Source organism: Bos indicus x Bos taurus, chromosome 29, assembly GCF_003369695.1.
Source record: "Bos indicus x Bos taurus breed Angus x Brahman F1 hybrid chromosome 29, Bos_hybrid_MaternalHap_v2.0, whole genome shotgun sequence".
Classification (NCBI taxonomy): Eukaryota; Metazoa; Chordata; class Mammalia; order Artiodactyla; family Bovidae; genus Bos; species Bos indicus x Bos taurus.
The window spans coordinates 11,120,591-11,142,320 of record NC_040104.1 but is presented as its reverse complement, the minus strand read 5'-3'; the positions used below and the strand labels follow the sequence as shown (position 1 = coordinate 11,142,320).

The window sequence follows — 21,730 nt, the reverse complement described above, 5'->3', positions numbered from 1 at the left end:
GATGGCATCACCGACTGGATGGACATGAGTTTGAGCAGGCTCCGGGAGTTGGTGATGGACAGGGAAGCCTGGTGTGCTGCAGTTCATGGGGTCACAAAGAGTCAGACACGACTGAGTGACTGATCTGAACTGAGACTAGCACTGTGGGTTCTAGGACACCCCCAGTTGGGCAAACACTGAACCCCAGGGCCTGGAATCAAGATCTCCAAGTAGGATGGTCCTGGAAGTTTTTCTGCTGTCGGCAGGGTGGGAGAAAGCACTTGGGCATCCTGGGTGGTTCTTCTGATTTCCCACAGCCAAGAGGGGCAACAAGATACAGTGGGGGGAGGCCTGGCTCGCAATAAGATGGATTGGGTTGGAATCCTGCCTTTGCCCCTGACCAGCTGTGTGACCGTGTTCAAGCTACATAACTTCTCTGAATCTGTTTTCCTCATCTGTAGGGCAGGTACCTGCCTGGCCAAGGTGTGGAGAAAGGTAAATCAGAAAACCCGGGGGTGCTCAGTAAATGGTAACCATCATCATTTTTGTGGCCGAGAACTGGATGGGAGGGGTGAGAGCAACATAAACTCCTCCCCCGCCTCCTCCCCCTACGCCGCACTGGCACACATCTTTCTTGCAGCTGCAGCCAAAGGGATCCTGTTAAAATGTGTGTCAAATCATGTCACTCCTCTGCTCAAAGTCCCCAAGGAGCTCTCACCCAGGGTCAATGCCAAAGCCTTCACAGGAGGCCATGAGCCCTCCATGGTCTGCCCTGTCCCTTCCTCTCTGTCCTCATCTGTTGCCGAGCCCCACCCACCCTTGCTCTGCGGGCATTCTGTGGCTCCAGAACGCCCAGGCACACTCCTGCCTTGGGGTCTTGGCATTGCCATCCCCTCTGCCTGGAACCTATTTTCCTCAGACATCTGTCTGCTTCATTTGTTCCTCCTCCTTCCAGTCTTTGCTCAAATGCCATCCTGCCACCAAGGCCTCCTTGGCCACTCTGTTTTTACTTTTTATTTCTGTTTTTCACTTTGATATTTATTTATTTATGTGTTTATGTAAGCTGCATTGGGTCTTCTTTGCAACCTGAGGAGTCTTTCATTGCAGGCTCACAGGCTCTTCTCTGGGGAGTCCAGGCTTCTCTCTGGTATCTGCATCTTGGATTAGTTGCCCCAACGTATATGAAGTTTTAATTTACTGACCAGGGATCAAGCCCACATCCCCTGCATTGGAAGGTGAATTCTTAACCATCAGGCCACCAGGGAAGTCCCTGGCCACTCTGTTTTAAGTGGGGTCCTCAGTCCTCTCTTCTTATTTTAGCTCTTCTATAACTTGGCTATTGCCTGACATATTCAAATGCAGTTTGTTAATTATCTCCACTCATAGGAATGCAAGTTTCACAAAGGCAGGGTTTTTTTTTTTTTTTTTTGTCTCAGGTTCACATGCATAGCCATCCGCAGTGTCTGGGCATATGAGCAGGGGCTTCATGGTTGTTGAATGAAACCTGAATGATGGTGAGGACTCAAGTTCTGGCTGGTACAGGTAAAGGGAGTGGGCCATGGTACAAAGGACTTGTCACTTCCTTTTTGGCCAAATGAGGGAGTTGGACTAGACCCTCGGGAGATGAGGAACCATGGGAATTGTAAGTGTCATTTAGTTCCTGCCTCCATGCACTTTTCTGGGGTGAGGGTCCCTGGCTTCTTAACAGAACCTGTGATCTTCTGATGTACCAAGCATACTCCCAGGGCTGGCATTTCATGGTTGGCTCTAATAGGCTCAAAGCCTTGCTTTCTAAGAATAGACGATGCCAACATTCCTTTATCTTATTTAAGTTCCATCAGCCACAGAGGTCCTGGCTCCAAAGATGGGGGGTGGGAGGTGAGGGGGAGGTGGGGGGTTGGAACATGGGATGGTGGGGGTAGGAACCAGACAGGTCGTGGCAGGGTCAGTGAGGCAGGGGGCTGGGGTGCTTGTGGGGGCACAGGAGGGGCAACAAAGGGGACTTCTACATGACATGTGCAGTTTTCTTCCTTTTATTTAAAAGAAACTAGATATAAAGCAAGTGTGACACAGTGTGAGCAACTGTTAGCGCTGGATTCTGGGCACAGGGGTGTTTATCCCAGAAAGCTCTGTACGTTTTCTGTATTTCAAAAATTTCTTAAAAAAAAACAAACAACACAATGGATTTGGAGGTGGGTGGGACAGTTCTAGCTCCTGACCAGAATTGGAGAAACTGTTTCAGGGGGCCTGAGGGGCCTGGCCTTTGGACATTTTTCCAGCACGTGTGGGCAGAGGGGCTGGCTGGGGTCTGGGTGAATTCCTGGAGCTGTCAGAGCCCCTCCTGGCTCCCAGGTTTCAGTTTCCTGCCTTTCGGGGGAGTGGGAAAAGGCTGAGAGGCCCCGTGCTGGGGCTGAAGCTAATTCATTAGTGACGCCTCGACAAGGGCTGGGCGCCCGCAGCGCCGGCGTGATTCATCAACACGATTGCCCCGCTGCCAGCCTGCGTGGGCCCAGAACGACAGCGCGCTTTACCTTTCCCCACTGAGAAGGGCCTGGTGGGAGGCGAGGTACAGCATCTACCGAGAGCAAGAAAGAAAGGAGAGGGCTGGTCCCCTGTACCCTTGAGCCCAGGAAGCTCTGCCAAGGCCGGGGCTGGGGTGGCAGGGGCTTGGGTGTCCTGCCAGTGCTGGCAGAGCCCAAGAGGGCTGCCTGGTGCTGCAGTGCCAGCCCCGAGCATGTGGTGAGGGGGGTTGGCTGGGCCCCCTCCTCCGCAGCAAATGTTCCCTTGGGGGAGCTGCTGGCGGGGGTGGGGGTGGCACCAGGAGGTGGGGTGGATGGGGAGGCGCTCTTTCCTGTCCCAGATGCCTGGCTGGGTTTTCCTCAGCTTTCTGGTCTCTGAGGTGTCAGCTCTTCCCAGAAGTTCTCCCAAATGAGTAGAAGGGAGAGAGTTGGTTTGGGGCTTAGGGGAGATCCAGAAGGAGCTTGAAATCCTGCTGCCTGGGGCTCAGAATCCTCCTCCATCCCAGATCTGGTATCTCAGCCCTACTTATCCTCTGCCTGGTTCCTCTACTCAGCTCGGATCTTGTTAGTCTTCATTCCAGGGCAGCTAGCTCCTGGCTCAGAGCAACACCTGCCTCTGTGTTCTCCATCATCTGTTTGCCCCGTGACATCCCTCAGCTGATTACAACTGCTATTGCTCTGCCCTTCTGTTCCCTTATCCAACACATAGATATCAAGCATCTGAGCAAAAGATGCCAGGACCAAAAAAAAAAAAAAAAGGTACACACGGAATAATTCTATTTATATGAAATTCAAGAGCAGGCAAACCTGATCCATGATGATAGAGGTCAGGATCACCGTTGCCTCTGGGAGATGGGGATTGTCTGGAAGAGGCAGGTAGGAGGGAACTCTGAGTGATGGAAATATTACACGGTGTTTACATTTGTCAGAACTCACCAAACCGTATACTTATGGCCTAGGCATTTCACAGTATGTAAGGTTTGCCTTCATCTTTTAAAATGTTGACAATTCTCATTGAACCACCACTATGTGCCAGACCCTGTGCCAGCAGGGAAGGAGACAAGCGTGCCTGCCCCACCCAGCTTATATTTCAGGGCTTGTGGTTTGCATCCTTTTCTTGCATCAGCCACTGCTGTCTGCCCTTGGACTGGCCTCCTGCCCTGCCTGTAGTGGGAAAAAATGGGATGGGTCAAAGGGCAAGATGCAGTCTAGAGGTCTGTCCCATCAGCCAATTATCTTTTTTTTTAATTTACTATTTCATTTATTTGGCTGTGCCAGGTCTTAGTTGCAGCATGCAAACTCGTAGTTGCAGCATGTGGGATCTAGTTCCCAGAACAGGGATGGAACCTGTGGGAGCATGGAGTCTTACCCACTGGACCATCAGAGAAGTCACTCAGCCAGTTATCAACACACCAGTCACATGGGAAGGCAGGATGGAGGAGGCTTGGAGCCTACACACTTGACTCCCTGACTGTATTCTTTCATCACTCTGTGACCTTCAGCAAGTTGCCTAATCCCTCTGGGGCCACTTTCCTCATCTTTCCAACGGGATTAATAACCATCAGAATTAGAGGCTTTGCCATGAGAAAATTCATGGTTAGAAGTGGAGTCGTTTCCATTTATTGGAGTGGAACATGGTTAAGACTACTCCAATAAATGGAAACGACTCCACTTCTGACCATGAATTTTCTCATGGCAGAGCCTCTAACTCTGATGACAAAGGCATTCTTAATCCCATAAGTACCTAAGAGGGGCTTCCCAAGTGGCACTAGTGGTAAAAACCTGCCTGCCAATGAAGGAGATGTAAGAGACATAGGTTCGACCCTTGGGTTGGGAAGATACCCTGGAGAAGGAATTGACAACCCACTCCAGTATTCTTGCCTGGGAAGTCCTATGGACAGAGGAGCCTGGCGGGCTACAGTCCATAGGGTCGCAGAGAGTCAGACACGACTGAGCACACACACGCACACATGGTTAAGAAAACAAGTTGGAGAGGCAGTCTGCCTGGTTTTATTTTTATTTATTATTATTTTTGGCCAAGCAGTGAGGCATGCGGGATTTTAGTTCCCCAATCAGGAATGGAACCTGCGCTCCCTGCAATGGAAGCGCCAGCCTTAACCACTGGACAGCCAGGAAAGTCCCCTGCCTGGTTTCAAATCCCAGCCACTAGCCAGCGGGGTGACCTTGGACAAGTCACCCGTGCATGTGTGCATGCTAAGTCACTTCAGTCCTGTCTGACTCTGTGCGACGCTATGGACTGTAGCCCACCAGGCTCCTCTGTCCATGGGATTTCCCAGGCAAGAATACTGGAGTGGGTTGCCATGCCCGTCTCTAGGGGATCTTCCTGACCCAGGGATCGAACCCGTGTCTCCTGAATCCCCTGCACTGCAGGCGAATTCTTACAGTTGAGCCACCGGGGAAGCCCCAAGCAAGTCACCCAGCTCATGTCAAACCTCTCTGAGCCTCAGTTTCTCCATCTTTAAAATCGGGGCAGTGAGGGTACCTACCTCATAGGTTTGTGGCAAGGATTCAACGCAGTGCTTTTAGTACAGTGCTGGGCACATGACAGGCTGGCAATAAACCAGAGGGAGTGTTTCTGCTGGCAGCTCTAGCAGGAGGGCTTGGAGTAGGAGGGAAGTCAGGGGCAAAAAGGCTGCTGGTGAGAGCGTGTGCAAAAGGAAGCGTTACAGAACGAGTGTGGTCACCGTTTGTGGTGCTCAAAGGCGCTCGTGTGCTCCAGTCCTCTGTCCACCGCAGTTACCCACCGACCTTAAGCACAGCTGGAGGAACTCGGCAGAAGGGGTGAGTGCACTAACCCGGAACCTGCGGCGCGCTGAGGGTGTACCGGGCGGGGAGGGGTACGGAGCCAAGCTTGGGTCCCCGCAGATCCTCGACCCACCCTGAAAGAGCCCAGAAAGAGCACTGTTCTGAGTTACTCCCCTAATGTGACCCTAGCGGGAAGACTGGACACGCACGCTGGCGGGCATTGACCTCGCCTCTCAGTCCCTGCTGGAGAGCCACTTGTCCGGAGTCTTGGGTCGCGCGCCGGCATTTCCTCAGTCCTTGTTTCCTTCCCGGACTTGCAGCTCTGGGCGCCTACAAACCGCACACGAAGCGGCTCGCTGTGGCTGGAAGCGTAGACAGCGTCAGTCGTCGGGTTTGTGTTGGCACGGAGCCAGGCTTGCGGGGCGCGGTTCTTGGGTTCCCTGGGTTAGTGCTGTCTCCGGCGCCCGACGGGTGGGAAAGCGGGCCGCGGGCCGGAGCTCCAGGACCCAACTCAGCTGCACCTTGGCCCCACCCCGCCCTCCTTCCGCTTCATTGGCAGCCGCGCGCGCGTCGGGGGTTGCCAGGGCGACGGGTCTCCAAGCTAAGAATCCGCGCTAACCCAAACCAGTCGGTCTCCAGCAGAGGGAGCGGCAGAGGCCGGAGGGCGGGCGGCCGAGCGCGGCGCGCCTCGGCGGGGCCCCAGGGGGGCGCCTCCTCCCCGCCCCGCACGGCCTCCCTTCCGGAGCAGGGACAGGCCGGGGCGGGGGGCCCCGGAGCCAGCGCGGCCTCGGCCCCGTCTAGGAGGCCCAGGGGCCGCCAGGGCGGGGCGATGCCGGGCGGCGGCGGCGGCCCCGCCCGGGGCTGGTGACCATGGGCATCGCCGAGTCTACGCCGGACGAGCTGCCGTCGGACGCTGAGGAGCAACTGCGCAACGGCGAGCAGCAGTTGGAGCTGAGCGGGAGGCGGCTGCGGCGGCTGCCCAGCGCCGTGTGCGCGCTGAGCCGCCTGCAGAAGCTGTACGTGAGCGGCACGGGTCTGCGCGAGCTGCCCGAGGAGATCGAGGAGCTGCGCGAGCTGCGCATCCTGGCGCTCGACTTCAACAAACTCGAGCGCCTGCCCGACGGCCTGTGTCGCCTTCCGCGCCTCACGCGCCTCTACCTGGGCAGCAACCGGCTGCTGGCGCTGCCCGCCGACTTCGCGCAGCTGCAGAGCTTGCGCTGCCTCTGGATCGAGGGCAACTTCCTGCGGCGTTTCCCGCGGCCGTTGTTGCGCCTGGTGGCGCTGCAGTCGCTGCAGATGGGCGACAACCGGTTGCGCGCGCTGCCCGCGGAGCTGCCGCGCATGACGGGCCTGCGCGGCCTCTGGCTCTACGGCAACCGCTTCGAGGAATTCCCGCCCGCGTTGCTGCGCATGGGCCGCCTGCACATCCTCGACCTAGACCGCAACCGCCTGGGCGGCTTCCCCGACCTGCACCCGCTGCGCGCCCTGCGCGTCTTCTCCTACGACCACAACCCGGTCACTGGCCCCCCCCGCGTGGCCGACACAGTCTTCCTTGTGGGCGAGGGCGCCGTCGAGCGCATGGCCGAGCGCGACGAGCCCACGCCCCGGCCGCCGCCCAGGCGCCCAGCGCGGGTCTTTGATGATGAAGAGGAAGAAGACCTGCTCATAGGGGGCGGTAGCTCCCAGGCTCTGGGGGCCCCCGGCGACAGCCTCCGTGCCCTGGAAGCAGCTCCAGGACTGGGCACCTGAGCCTGTGATCTGAACGATGGGCTTTGGCCAGTCTGGGAGGAGGGGCTCCGGGAAGGTTGTGGGAACGGTGGGTCCCTACTTGGGGGCAGAGGAGGGGTCAGTTTGGGCACACTGCCAGGGACAGGCAGGCCTGGGAGCCATCTTCAGACATTCCAGGGTGATGAGAAGACTGCCTCCCGGCTGGTCCCTGGGCAGTCGTCAGGCCAAGAAGCCCCAGCTCTTTCCACCTATAGCTCCTCTGGCCCCTGATAGAGTCACTGACAACACAATAAAAGCACCAGCTTCTTCCTGGAACCAGGGTCACCACTGACCACGGAATCATCTCCTGGGCTGAGTCTGGATGCCCAAGGCCCCCACCTCCAACCGGAGTTTGGATCTCCTAGGTCCACCCTTTCTGGCGCAGGAGCCACTACCTCTCGGGTGGACCACATGCCTGCATGAGGCAGAAGTGCGAACAGAAGAAGGCCTGGCTCAGGGGCAGGGGGCTTGGAGCTGGAGCCTGTGCCCTGGACAGACAGGTGTGGGAGCCGGGGATTGGGGACCAAACACCACAGCTGCCCTTGCCCCTCCACCGGGGCTCATGGTACATACCTTCCAGGCCTCCTAAATTTTGTGGGGAAGGGGTGGGGATAGGGGGTCAGCCAGAAGGCAAGGTCTCTGCCCCTGCCTTTTCTTCTGTTCTCTTCTCCCAGCTTGTGTGCGGAATCTTGCTGCAAAGAGAACAGGCCCTCCCTTCCCCACGGCCTGAGCCTTCCAGCTGTCAGGTTTGAAAAGAAGCCACTGTGCCTCCAGGGCCTCCTGCACCAAGAGAGAGGCTCTCTGCTCTGGGCGGCTGCTCCTGTGTAGCCACCGCCTGGACTCTCCATTCCCTTAAATGGGCAGCGTCAGGGTGGTTGGCACGGCGTGGGGCAGGGGACGAGCCCTGTGTGCCTCCTCTCCGTCACCAGGACAGCCTCCAGGGGGTGAGGAATGAAGCTTTGCTCTGCAGTTCCCAGGGTCAGATCTTTCCCATCCAAGCAATAATGGGAGGAAGGCCCAGGGCCAGGGCCACTCAGGGACACTGTCTGGGGCGGGGGCCCCACATGGTGGTGTTTTCTTTAGGAAGAGAAAAAGAAAAAAAAAAACTGGCTGTAAACATAAATTATATTTCTTGGAGAAAGAATGTGCGTTTCCCACATGTCTGTTTATTTATAAGCCCTGGGAGCACTGGGTCCCGTTGCTGTGGGGACTCTGGGCTGCCCCTGGCACTGCCCCTTGTCCATGTGCCCCAGCTCTGCGTCACAGTGGCCCCAGCCAACTGTTGTATCCTGTCTGGGGCAGGAGAGCTTGTCTTCAGTCACAAATGGCTTTGGCTGCTCAAGACTGCTCTTCCGTCTGGCTGTATCTTTCTGCCACCCGGCCACTGCCCCCAACCCCCAGCCTCCCTTCCCCGGTCTTCTCCAGCTTCCTTCTCAGATATCCTGACTCTTAATATATTTTTGAATCTCAGGCTGGGCTGACCTTTCTCTATTCTTTCACTGGTTCTGACCCTGTTCCTCCCCATCTGTGACTATTCTTCCCTCCTTTTATCTCCCTGGCTCCATTTTCCTCTCTCTGTTTCTTCCTCTTTTTCGTGTTTTTTTTTTTTTTTTAAGCTCAGTCATTACTTTCTCTCCTCATTGTTAAGGGGGGGGCAGGGTGGAAAGAGTTAAATTTTTTTTTTTTTTAAAGAGAGAAAATTGTAAAACCTCAAGCCTGGAGGCCTATGTCGCATGAGAAGATGCTGCCAGGCCACCATCACCATGGCAACAAGGATAATGTCATATAAGGCCCAAAGGTCAGGCTTGGCCCAGCAGCTCGCTGGCCACTGGGCTGGCCCTGCGGATCAGGAGGAGGCCAGGGATGGATCTGAAGGAGTCAGCTTGGGAGAGTGAAGGCCTCCAAATGCACAAAGTGCTTGTAGAATGGGGAAGACTAGAGGCTGCCTTCTTCTCAAGGAAGAAAAGGAGCCTGGGGTTTGGCTGCTGACTGTGTCCCTCCCAGAGACCCTCAGGTGCCACGGTCCCCCTGTTGAGGCTCCATCAGGGCTGGTGGTCCCTCCCCACTGGCCCACCTGCTCCCCAGCCCCCAGCTGCCCGTGACTTAACACTTGGCCTTGGAGGAGAAGGGAGAAAGGGAGATGATTTTTATAGGAGCACTTGTAACAATGGCCAGGTCAGCAGTTCCCCATGTTGTTGGGGGGACAGTCAGGGGTGGGTGGATTGTGGGGGAACAGGGCAGGGAAGCCCTGGAAGAGTTCAGTGTTTGTGCCAGGGATGCAGGGCAGAGGCAGGCTGTGGGGATGGTGATGAGATGAGAGCAGAGGCAGCAACAGGGCAAAGAACAGGCCCGGGGAGGTAAGTGACTTGCCCATAAGTGTATGTTAGGCCTCCTAACCCAGTGCTCAATCTGAACCACCGGAGATGCTACCTGCCTGTGGCTGGTGGTCAGGTCTGGGTATGGAGTCAGTGGGAATCATAGCCTTTCTTCCTCCTGGAGCCTCCCAACAGCCAGCCCTCCCAGCTGGCAGAGCAGCATTCCTGAATTCATTACCACCATCCCCCTCTTCCCGCTTCAGAAAGCAGGAGAACAGGGTGCTCAGAAACTGGGGGCCCTGCCCAGAAGCACCTCCCTTGCTTCCAGTGCCATCACATGGGCTTGCTTAGCCATTGCCCCAAAGCTTCCTTAAGACACCTGGGCACTCTTGTTCTCAGAATGGACATTTATTAGCACACCCGAGTGTGCTACGCAGAACATGTATTCAGACAGGGGTCCTTGCCCGAGGGTGGGCTCACAAGCTAAAGGTGACACAACACATACACACAAGACTCAGACACAGGGAGCGGGGCTTCTTCAAGGGAGACAGGTGGTCAGGGGAGCCAAGGGCTGGGGCATACAGCATGTTCAAGCCGTGTCCTTCTGGTTGTCTTTGTGGGTGAGGGAGAGGAGAGCAGGACATGGCCTGAGATGGCCTTCCAGAAAGCAGCAGAATCCAAGAGGGACTGGCAGGAGAAAGAGACCAGAGGGCAGTGGTCCCAGGCACAGGGAAGGATAGGGGAGTCTCTGCAGGTAGGGATGAAGAGAAACCCCACGAAGTGAAGGCAGGAGAAAGACAGAAGTGCAGGAGGAGGGAGGCTTGGAGCCCACGGCAAGGGGCTGTCACTTCTGCCAGGCCGAGCTGTCCTGCTTTTTAGCCTAGATTTTCCAGATTGAGCAGAAGTCCTGGCCAGAACTGCTTGTGAGGCTTACTTACCTGACCCTAGGGCTCCCTCCAACCTCTGAACCAGAGACATTTAAACCATATTGTCAGTATGGGGCAGAAGGGGAGAGGGCGGGCAGCTTCAGGTGGGAGTACTTAGTGCAGAGTGAGGAGAAAGCTGCCAGCCCCCGGTGCGGGGGAGCAAGAGGCGAGGTGGCCCCTCTAATAGGAGTGGACAGGGGCCAGCAGGTGGCCACATGACAGTGGAGGGCTCTCCTTTCCTGTGCACCCATACAGGTGCAGCACTTCCCTTCTGAAAGAACCGGGAGAGCTGCCAAGCCTCGTTTCCCTGGGCTGTGTGCGGGAGGGAAGGAGAAAGGGCAAGGATGGTTATTGCTCTTCTGTGGATGGAGACAACTGAGGAAGGAAACAGCTTGCCCCGGGGCCTCTGTGTCTACTGGGGCCCAGCTTCCTAGGTCCTCAGGCCGGGACTGGCCTGGGACGCTTTTGAGTTGAGACTTTTCTAATTCTAAAGGATGAAACCAGAAAAAGGGTGGAGAGAAGGCTCAGGTCCAGCCAACAGACCCAGAACTCCACAGGGAACACAGAGAGGACACACTGGCCTGAAACCACAGTGGCCCTGTCAGAGTTCACATTGGTGGTGGGGAAGGTGAAGGCTCTCCCTTTGGTTTGTCTCACCTGCCTTGGAGGGTGGTGAGGGTCCCCTGGGAACTGTGGGGAGGGTGTGTTGGGCTGGGTGAACTAGAGGGGGCACCCTGTAAGCCCTAAGGAGACTCCACTCCCAATAAGCCTTGCTTTAGGCATAATCCAGGGAGTATGGCTGCTTCCTGGCTTTCTGGGTAGCTGGTGGGTTCATATCCTCAACCTGAAGATAGGCTAAAAGGGCCTCATCAAGTGAAGCTGAATCCCAAAGGTGACAGGTGAGGGGAGACTTGGCCCCAGGCTACCCATCCCCATCCCCCACTTCCTCTTCCCCTGGGAGATAGTGGAGGGCTAGGACCCACGGAGGAAACAGCCAAGGCCCTACTTTTTCACGATCCTTTATTAATCAGAATGGGCCTTGCCACAAAAAGCAGGGCCCATCCCCACAAAAATACGATTTTGCAAAGAGGAAATCTTGCTGGCTTAGAGGGTGCATGTGGTGGAAAAAAAAATTTTTTTTTCCCTCTTTTTTTCTTCAGTTTTTCTTCATTTCTCTTCGCTGCAATTTTTTTTTTTTGTGACGGTGGGTTTTTGTCGTAGTTTTTTTTTTTTAATAAAACACTTGCGCTCAAGGACTCAAACACAATACAAACAGAAACCACCAATCCCCACCCCTGGGGCCCCAGCAGGACTGGGGACTCTGGGGACTCCCCTTGGCTTTTTGTGTGGCTGTTTTCCTTGTCCCTTCCCTGGCGTCTAGCGTCAGTGGGCAGGTGCGGGGTCCTGGGGCAGGTGGAATTTATACAGCAGGTATGTGGGGTGATGGTCACAAGAAAGGATACCTGAACAAGTTAACAACTAACTCTAGGGTGCCCACAAAGATGGTGGATGACGCTCAAGAAGAGTGCAGGAACACAGTGGAGAAGAGATAGGTGGGCCCAGGCCGGCCTCAGCTATCCCCGGAGGCTCTGTGGGGGGAGGGGCAGGCGGGCCTTGCCTTCAGGCTGCGGTAATAATACTTTGCTCGCGGGTAGCACCTTCAGAATCCTCCTGCCTCCACCCCCAGGTCAGGTGACGGCGGCCTTACAACCTCCCCCATGAGGTAGGTGAAGTATTATTACCATCATTTTACAGATGGGGAAACTGAGGCCCTGGGAGTGTGGGTGATCTTTCCAAGGTCCTGGGATGGCGACAGGGCAGTGCCCTTCCTCCACCCTCAAGTTCCCCCTTTCTCTGTTCCCTAAAGCCTTAGACCTCCCTCCGCCCTCACCCATACCACCCGCCTCTTCCCTTGCTAGCCCACTTTGCCCTTGGCCCGCCGCTTGCCACCCCACCCCCGCGTCCCAGAGCTTAGGCTGCACGTCGAGGGTTGGAGAACCCCAGGCAGGGTTCATCGCTGCGCCTGGGTGCGGTCAGGTTTGGAATAGGCAAGACCCTGTGAGGCTCTCTGCATGTGATTGGCTAAGAGCTTCGTGGGCGGGGCTCGGAAAACGGGGATGCAGTTGCCCCGCCCACTCAGTGCTAGTTGGTCCAATTCCCGAGAGCTCTGTAGCAGGCAAGGGGACCCGGGGCGGGGCTTGCTCTCCCACCGGCCTCGGGGTGGAGGGGCACAGGATTTGAGGGCGGGATGGAGGCTGGCAGAGCCCCTCCGCTTCTCAGAGCTTCCAACAGCAACCTTTCTTCGCTTCCACTGTCTCCGGAGCCGCTGTCTTCCCTCCCTGCTGGGGGTTGGTTCCCCAGCCTGCCCGATAAGGGCCGTGCCATGAGGGCAGACCCCCATTTTAAGCAAAGCTACCATATAGAAAATTTGGGATTTACAAGGAATGTGGATGACTACTTGCTTTACGTTAGCACTCTTCACTCTACAAAATGATTCACTTACTTTGTATGATATTCCTCCAGATCCTTGGGGTCAGGGGTAAGGGTGAAGGCATGAGAGTCTATGTAAGAAACTTTTGATATGGGCAAAAATGTGAGCAGAACGCTCAGCTCAAAGGGAAATCTACTTAAGGAACATGGTTCCCAACTGCCCATGCTTTTGCCGTGCAAAGTGGGGGACCTTTTCCAGGGTCTCCTTTCCTGGGGCGTCAGACCCATTTGGGGGTAGAGCCGTGGTCTCATGCCTCGTCCACAGATTGTGGTGTGCTGGCGCCACCTGGCGGCATCTGCCGGGAATGTCAGGCGCAAGCGCGCGGACCCCGGGATTCGAAGGCGTTTGCCAGCTGTCTTGTATCAACACCGGTACCCACGTGGGGATGAGGGGGGCTTAAGCAGGGATCATCTTGAAATCTTCCCTCTCCGTGGAGCTGCTAGTTTTGGTCTCTGCAGCCGCGGAGGCAGGGAAACCACAGTTTCTTTGTGGGGGAGGAGGGCAACCTCAAAGCTCACAGGATCCGGGAATGCTCTCTGCTTCCTCCGCCTTAACCAGGGGACCAGGGGCGGTGGGAAACGTGAGCTGCTCAAGTGATGCAAGGACAGAGACCACGATGGAATGAAAGGGCAAGTCTCCGAGACGGGGTGGGATGGAGGAGAGGGAGAATTTGGGAGGGAGGTCGGCAGACAGAGAGGAGGAAGGGGAAGGAAGCTGGAAGGCGTGGTGAGTGCTACCAGTGTGGCTGGGAGGTGACACCTGGGAACGGGGAGGGTGTCTTTGGATTGAGGATGTTGGGGAAGAGAGCTCGTGGGGGCTTGGGACCCCTGAGACAGAAAGGAGCAGAGGTGGAATGTGATATACACAGTGGTGCCTAAAAGGCATGAGCCGATGCTCAAGAGATGACATTTTGGGGGAGGGAGCAGTGGAGAGCTCTGGGAGGCGGGAGGAGAAGGACAGAGCCCAGGTCTCAGCCCAGCTCCTCTCTGCCCCTTTTCCCCAGCCACCTCTTCCTCCATCCCTGCCTCACCTCACCCCCTCACCTGCCTCTCCTCTCCCACCCCCTAGCTCTGTGCGTTGACTTCTCAAGCCTCTAGCCCACCCAGTCCTTTCTGCATCGCCTTCAGTACATGGGCCCCAGGGACACAGGGAGTGCGTGCTGCCACCCCCAAACGTGCACGCACACACACACATTACACACACACGGTGGACACAACACAAGTACACAGGGCTGCGGCTCCAGGACCCCCGGAGCAGGCTATATACTATCCTCGGCATTCAGGGCCCAGCCGGCTCCCGAAACTGCCCTGGAACAGGCCTCCCTCTCTCTTGGTCAGGCCAGGCCAGGGCCAAACGCCTCCGAAGTCCCCTCTCCTGGGCCCACGTTGGGGGCGGGGGAGGGGGCGGCCTTCCTCCACTCCTAGGCTCTGCCTTAAAGAAAACGGGGGGACCGTGCCCACCTGGCGGGCCTCTGGAGGGATCTGCCCTCTGGCTCTCAAGCTCACCTCCCCGCTTCTTGAGTATCAGCAAGTCAGGAAGGAAAGGGGCAAAGCAGGCAAATGGCTCCCAGAGCCCCTCCCCCAGAGCTGGACCGGTGGGGAATGGGGCTGGTGCTTCCTAGAAGCAGGGCCCGACTGGTTCCTGGGACCTCTCCCTGGCCGAGCCCTCAGGATCCTTCCCTCACCCATGGCCGGGGGGGCCAGGCCGGGCCTTGTGCATAAAGTGGCGAGGGTGTGATGGGGACCCGGCTCTCGGCCCCCTGGGGCTCCCTTGGCCCCATTCAGGCCTTCAGCTGGTGCCACTGGGCCACAGGCTGCCGGGGCCGGGCAATCATGTCCTTCCAGTGCTTCACCTCCCCGGGCCCGCTCTTCCAGGACAGGTAGATCTGGGGAGAGAGGGAAGAGGAGGCGTTAGTGGCACCCTCTGAGGCACTGTCCCTTCCCCCACTGGTGGTGACACTCAGTGTCCACGGTGGCACCCTAGCTTGTGATCGTGGGGACCAATGGGGTCTCTGCCTGCAGTGACAACCTACCCTACAGAAGCCCCTCCTATCCCCAGCAACCCCCCCACCAGCCTGACCTATCTTCCTTGTGCTTTCTCTCGGGAGCCTGGGCATGCCTGGCCCTTTTGAATTAAACTCCCAGCCAGTTTTGTGGTGGGAGATGGATGGGGATGGAGGCAGGATTCTCCCACGCCCTTCCCTCCCCTACCTGCTGGGCACTGTCTATCTCTCCTTACTGACAAACACTCCCACACTTCATAGGCACTTACTACCTATCAGGCACGGAGCTAGGGACTTTGCATACCTAGATCATCAAATCCTTACCGGTGAGGCAGGTATGTTATTATCCCCATTTTATAGATGGAGAAACTAAGGTACAGAGAGGTAAGGTACAGAGAGGTATCCTGTACCCATAGTCACAGGATTTATGAGTGGTGCAGAGGGATTTAAATCTGGATCTTTGGGGCTTCGTTTGTTGTTGTTCAGTTGCTCAGTCGTGCCCGAGTCTTGGAGACCCCGTGGACTTTATACTATCAACCTAATTCTACCTGCTTTCATGTGAGAAGCTTCATAGCCCCGGGGCAGGGGAGGCTGTGTACGTGATCCCCTGGCTAACCTCAGCCTTGTGACTGGTGGTTAGCTCAGAGCATAGGGCTCCCTAAGCTACCTGGGCCAAAGGGAGAAGAAATCCACCTTCACCTCGGTTCAGCCAGCAGAAGGTAGGGCTCACTCAACTCTGAAAGACTAAGCTTGAGAAAGACTAAGCTGGTCAAGGAAGGGCTCAACACTCATGGTCCCAGTGGGATGTGGGTGATGCTGTCCTGGGGACCCATCCTACCTGTGACCACAGGTCAGCAAGTCATACATACTCCCTGGGCCTTGCTGGATGGCAGGCTGGGCCAGGTCTCCTCTTTGGGGCCAGCTGCTTCCCTCCCACCCCCAATAGCTAGGTTCTCCATTCCCATCTGTCTGAGGGGTGCCTCCACCTTGGCCCTCTTCCCTGTGGGTGCCCAGGCCACTTCCCATTTCCCTCATACCGGGCCATCCCCTGGGTGACGCGTATTCTCCCCTCACTTGCTCCTGTGAGTGAGCATCTTCCCTTCCCCTGTACCTCCCTGATCAGCTGACTTCCTGCACTGTTCCTGGTCGAACCTCCATTCCCGATTGGACGCCCATGCCCTTACTAGGAACTTCTCAGTAACAGCCATTACCATCGTAGCTAACATACATGTTCCATATGCTGTGTTAAGCACCTTGCCTGTGTTATTTAATCCTCCCAGCACCCTGTGAGGCTAGGTTTGTTTACTCTCATTTCAAGAGGAAGAACGAGGCTCATAAACGTTATGACTGTTAAGAGGCAGCACTGGGCCCTGGATCCAGGCAGGGTGACTCTCAAGCCCACATTCTCCACGCTAAGCCATAGCCAAACAAAGGAATAGACATTTCAAAGTAGAAAAGAGATGGCTTTACGGTACAGAATTGCATCCTGGAAAAACTCAAGGCCAGGCATGGACTTTCGCTTAATATATGACGAAGAGAGGTCAGTTTCTGCAAGGAGAATGTCCACATGCCTCAGGCAGTTCTTACAACACCCTGCTACGTGCTGTAGAGTTGGTATTATAGCTCCATTTTGCAAATGAGAACACTGAGGCTCAGAGAGGCAAGGTCCTACAGCTGTTGAAGAGCACAGTCTTCAGAGCCTGACTACAGCTCTCAACACAGGCCCCAGGCTGCTTACCCTCTGCAGGCAGAACCCAGGGTGACACTGATTTACCTTGTCAGAGGGTCCTGCCCAGAAAACCCCCTTTGGGGCCCAGGACACTTTTCCCTATCATTTCCTTCTTTCCCTGCTCTTCCAGTGGTCTGCCCTGAACTGATGGACCCATGGGAGGACACTGAGGGGCAAATCTCGACCAATCCTCTCCTTTTCAGATGAAACAGACAGACTGACCCCCTCTCCCTCCTGCTGTCCAGCCCTGCACTCACTCACTACCCTGGCAGCTCCTTTTAAGGACACATCCTTGCCAGGCGCTGCCCCACCCCGCCCCCTACCTTGCCAATGACGTCGTTGCGGCTGAGCTTGTCTTTGTCCATGACGGTGATAATGATGGTCGTCTCCCTCAGCTTCTCTGTAGGGATGTCGAAGGCAAAGGACTCATTGAAGATGGGGTTAAGGTTCCTCTTCATCGTCACTGTCTTCTTCTTCTCCACCCGCTTATCCTTGTACATCAGCCACACCTTCACGTAGGGGTCTGGGGGACACCAGGGGGAAGGGTCAGAGGAGCAGAGAGGGGAAGCTGGGGCAGGAAGGGCTGTGTGCTTTCCCTGCGGGGTGAGGAAAGCCCAAGGGAGAAGGAGGGCAGGGGGACCTGGGGCATCAGCAGATGGAGGAGCTGCCAGGGACTGTAGCCATTGCCTAGTGCTCTTCTGGGAACACAAACGGGAAGACTGAGAGGCTCAGGTCTCACTCGAGGTCACAGATAAGACGTGTCGGAGCTGGGGCTAGAACCCAAGGCCCCCCCCACCATCGTGTTCACTTTCTTCCTGATCCTGAGCAGGGCAGAGTTCAAGATGATGCTGAACCTTAGGGTATTCCCAAGGCCGCCACCAGGGCTGTAGGGTAAAGGCGTGGGGACTGGAGGTGGGGCCTGGGGGTCGGGGGTGAAGCCTACAGCCAGGACCCTGCTGTTCACATCCAGCATGACTCCTGTGCACCCAAAGCTCCCTGGCCCATCTGCCTCCAGCCGTGAGAGGTGCCAGCACCTGACGTGCCCCCGATGTCCATGGCTTTGAGGTTCCGGGCTTTGATGATGTTCACGATGATGGAGTTGGCAGAGGGGTTGTAGCAGAGAGACAGGAGCAGCTCACCTCGGCTCCCCTGAGAGGGAGAACAAGAGGGCCGTGGGGACCAGGGGACCCCTCCCCTTGCACCTGGGTGCTTACCCACCCCCTCTGCCTGTCACAGCTGCACAGCTGGTTTCCCTTCACCTGGAAGGTCTGGGCCCTGCTCCCCAGGCTCTCTATCACCGCCCAGCCTCCCCAGGTGCTGAGCATTGGCACTGGCCTCCAGCCGGGTGGTGGGAACTCGGGTCTGCCAGGTCCCGCCTACCCACCCTGCCCACAACCCTCCTGATTCCTTGCTATTGAGGAGGGACTAGGACCCCATCTGAACTTCCCTGGTGACTCAGATGGTAAAGAATCCCCCTGCAATGCAGGAGGTGTAGGTTCAATCCCTGGGTGGGGAAGATCCCCCGGAGAAGGGAATGGCAACCCACTCCAGTATTCTTGGCTGGGGAATTCCATGGACAGCCTGGTGGGCTACAGTCCATGGGGTCGCAAAGCATCACAGACTCAATGAGATGAGTTTGAGCAAACTCTGGGAGATAGTGAAGGACAGGGAAGACTGGCGGGCTGCAGGCCATGGGGTTACAAAGAGTCAGACACGACTTAGCGACTGAACAACAACCAGGACCTGGTCTGTTAGCTGCCCAGCCGGGGACCTGCAGGTAGGGCCTTACACTCCCATCGCTGCATGGCTTCAGATCCTTCCAGAAGGTCTGCATCTGGGTCAGGTCCACCTTGTTGAGGGGGATGGACACCTCCCCGATGGGGTCGTTGCGGCTGAAGCGGTCATAGTCCAGGACCTGGAGGTAGAGGACCCTCTGCACCACTTTCTCGTAGGGGAAACCTGGGGGGCAGACAGTGCAGGTAAAGAGCAGGACAGAGCGGTCACACGGAGCCCGGCAGGGCAGCGCTCCCGGGCAGGAACGTGTGCACTCAGACCTCCCTGAAGTGTCAGCAAGGACCGTCTCATTTGTCTCCCTCGACAGTTCTGCGAGGTGGACGGCATCGTGTCCATTTTACAGATGAGGAGACTGAGGCTCAGATGGCTTAAATTATGGGCCCAAAGTCCCACAGCTAATCAAGAGCAGACGATTCATTCACTTGTTCATCACGAGTCTGTCCTGGCGGCTGGGCAGTGACCCCCCTTGCCCTCTGGGCGGCCGTGCCGCTGCCAATTATCCTGAGACAAGTCTGGGCACGTGGCCCTGCCTGAGATGGCCACGGCTGCTAGAAAGCAAGGCCCAGGAGGACACAGGACAGGGGAAACGGCAAAGGTGGAGAAACAGCACTAGACTCCTGTCTTAGGTTCCCCACTTTCGCCCTAGCCTCCCGCGAATGCTTCAGCCTGTCCGTCCGTCCTTCCTCAACAAACCAGCAGCCACCCCCATCTCCACTGCCACCTCGCCATCCGAGCCACTGGCACCTCTTGCCCAGACACTCACAAGAGTCTCCAAACAGCCCTCCCTGCTCATGAGCTTTCTCCTAGAGCCCATTCTCAACACAGCAGCCAGAGTGAGCTTTTAAAAATAGAAATCACATCATGATACTCTCCAGCTTAAAGCCTTTCAATGGCTCCCAGTGCACTTAGGATAAAAGCCGGGTGCCCTGCCTCGGCTTTAATTTGGCCTGCTGTCCTGTCCCTGCTCACCTCGTGACCGCTCTTCACTCAATGACTGGGCTCCAGCCACCCTGGCTTTTCTTGCCTTGGCCCCACCACGCCGTGTCTCAGCTTATCCTCTTCCGTCAGGTCTCAGCTTTCTTTCCCGACGTCCCAGAGGGGCTCAGATCCCCTGTTTTATACACTAGCCCATTCCTTTCGCAGCACTTATCACAGGCTGCACTAGAGATTTATGTTTCCTTGAGTCTGGCTTTCCCAGAAGGCTAGAATTTCCAGGAAGGCATCTCTGTCCTCAGCCACCACCAGATCCCAGCGTCTAACACCATTTCTGGCACGTAGTAGGCACTCGATTAAATATTTGTTAAGTGAATCAATCATTGAACAAATGCCCGTGAAAGGGCCTGATGGAACAGCTGGAGTGTTCTGGGCTGGAACAGGACCTCAGGCCAGAGCGGAGAGCCAGGGGAAGGCGCTGGGACAGGATGGAAGATACTGGGGAGCCAGAGGAAGGTCTGAAGCCTGAGTCACTCACTGGGCTTTGGGAGGCTTAGTAGGAGGAAGAGCTGACCTGGGAGGGCAGGGGGTGCGGGCCAGCCTGGAGGCCTCAGGTGATGCGATCCTGAACCAAGGTGTGAGCAGGGAGGAGAGAGAATACTTAAGATCCTAGTTCAGCTGGTAGAGAAGATGAAGGGAGAGGAAGAGTTCTGCGGGATTCTGGTGCCTTCTACCAGAGATGCCAGCAGCACGGAGTTGCCTCTGATAGGAGCAGCTGCACTCGAAGAGGAAATTTTTTGTCCCTTGACCCCCCAGCTTCTGAATTCTTGAGAGGGGGCCCATATCGGGGGCGGGGGGGGTGGTGCTATGGGCTATGTCTTGCTCACTTTGGAGTACCCCAGGCACCTGTTCAAGTGACTTTGTTTTTGCCTCACCATGCGGTTTATGGGATCTTAGTTCCCTAACCAGGAATTGAACCCAGGTCCTTGCCAGTGAAAGCATGGAGTCCTAACCACTGGACTTCCAGGGAATTCCCTAGGTGACCTTTGGCATATGTTTAGGTGAAATGCATGCGGACAGGTGTTCTGGAAAGGTTGAAGGCTCCAAGAAGTCCCTGAACTTGAGTCAGCTCTCTTCAACACCTATCTGGCAAACTCCTATTCACCCATCAAAACCCACCATGAATGATCCTGCTTCTGGGAAATGGTTTTCAGTGTCACCAACAGGAGTTTATATTGGACTCTTGCACATCTGCCATGAAATGCATGGTTTACCTATCTACACATCTGTGTTTTCCAAAGAATGCCTTAAGGGTCACAATGGTGCCTCATTCTTTTCTGTACCCTCAGTACCCAGGACAGTGCCCAGCCCATAGTTGATGCTGGGTAAATGTTTGCAGAAGGGATCAGTGGATTGAGGCTCTGCCCTTAAACTTCACCCGACCAGTTGGCCACCTATACCAGCAGACAGCTGAGCCTCTCACTGGTTATGCCATCTCTAAACCGGCCCTCATGCAGAGCTGAGGACCCCATGCAGAACTGAGGAGGGGAGAAACAAACAAATATCCACTGGCTCACCCTTAAGGAATTATTTAGTGGGTGCGCTGGCTGTCACCCTGCCAGAGGGTGTTTAACAAACTGATATAAAGTGCTTTCTGGGTGTTGTGAGTGCTTTTACAATTCGCTGATTTGTTTAACCCTCACTATTATCTTAATTTTACAGATGGGGAAACCATGGCACGGAGAGGTTCAGGAACTTGCCCCAGACCACACAGCTAGTAAGCAGCAGAGCTGAGATTTGAACTCAGGCAGCCTGGGCCACAGCCTGGGCTCTTACCCTCTATGCTATGGTCACTGCAGGTGTTCCTCCTCTGGATCCTGTGGTTGCCTCCCCTCCTCCCTGCATGCTGAGGATGGGTCCTGTGTCCGGGCAGTGGCCCAGCTTTCCTCCTTGCCCTCTGGCTGTGATGCTGGCTTCACTCAGCCCTGTAACCTCATCCCAGCCAGACATGAAATGCATCGGGGTGACTGGGCCGAGTTCCTGGGCCTGTGCGTGTGTGTATCTGTACAAGTGTGTTTGTGCATGTGGTCATCTGTGTGTGTGTGTGTGTGTGGCTGGGCGGAACGGGGGACAGCCTAGGGGAAGAGGGGACTCTGGGGGCAGGGGCGGCACAGCCTCACCTTCAAAGAGGAAGGTCTCGTTCCAGTGGGGGTTCAGGTTCTTCCGCTTCACCTTGGTCTCCAGCTTGTGCTTCTTGTCTGGCAGCAGGTAGATCTTGACAAAGGGGTCGCTGGTGCCGCTGAAGTCCTTGGCCGGCAGCTCCTGGGCCTTCATGATCTTCACGGTGAGCGTGGACTCTTGGAAGTTGTAGCCGACGCTGAACTGGATCCGGCCCAGGTTCTCTCGGCTACAGCCCTCGTGGGCCTCGTCCTCCTCGGAGCCTGGGGAGAGCTGGGGGCAGGGGAGAGGCAGGCAGCGTTGGGGAGAATACTGCTTCCCCGAAGCCCCC

The 21,730-nt window shown here is 56.3% G+C and overlaps 2 protein-coding genes across 12 annotated transcripts in view; one reads left to right on the top strand and one right to left on the bottom strand.

The window, feature by feature from the left end:
- Window positions 1-4,852: 4,852 nt before the first annotated feature.
- On the top strand, window positions 4,853-8,175 carry LRRC10B (leucine rich repeat containing 10B). Its single transcript, XM_027532371.1, has 2 exons — window positions 4,853-5,300; window positions 5,454-8,175. The coding sequence occupies exon 2, from the start codon at window positions 6,135-6,137 to the stop codon at window positions 7,011-7,013; it is 879 nt and encodes a 292-aa protein (XP_027388172.1). The 5' UTR covers window positions 4,853-5,300; window positions 5,454-6,134; the 3' UTR covers window positions 7,014-8,175.
- Window positions 8,176-9,738: 1,563 nt separating this feature from the next.
- The window catches only part of SYT7 (synaptotagmin 7), a 64,744-nt gene continuing 52,752 nt past the window's right edge, over window positions 9,739-21,730 (bottom strand). For all 11 annotated transcript variants that reach the window (XM_027532744.1, XM_027532752.1, XM_027532748.1 and 8 more), the window contains 5 exons: window positions 21,402-21,672; window positions 18,284-18,453; window positions 17,529-17,643; window positions 16,818-17,017; window positions 9,739-14,648 (listed from right to left, as the gene is read on the bottom strand). In XM_027532744.1, coding sequence (XP_027388545.1) covers window positions 14,544-14,648; window positions 16,818-17,017; window positions 17,529-17,643; window positions 18,284-18,453; window positions 21,402-21,672 — 861 coding nt within the window. In that variant the 3' untranslated portion in view covers window positions 9,739-14,543. The remainder of the gene's footprint in view (window positions 14,649-16,817; window positions 17,018-17,528; window positions 17,644-18,283; window positions 18,454-21,401; window positions 21,673-21,730) is intronic.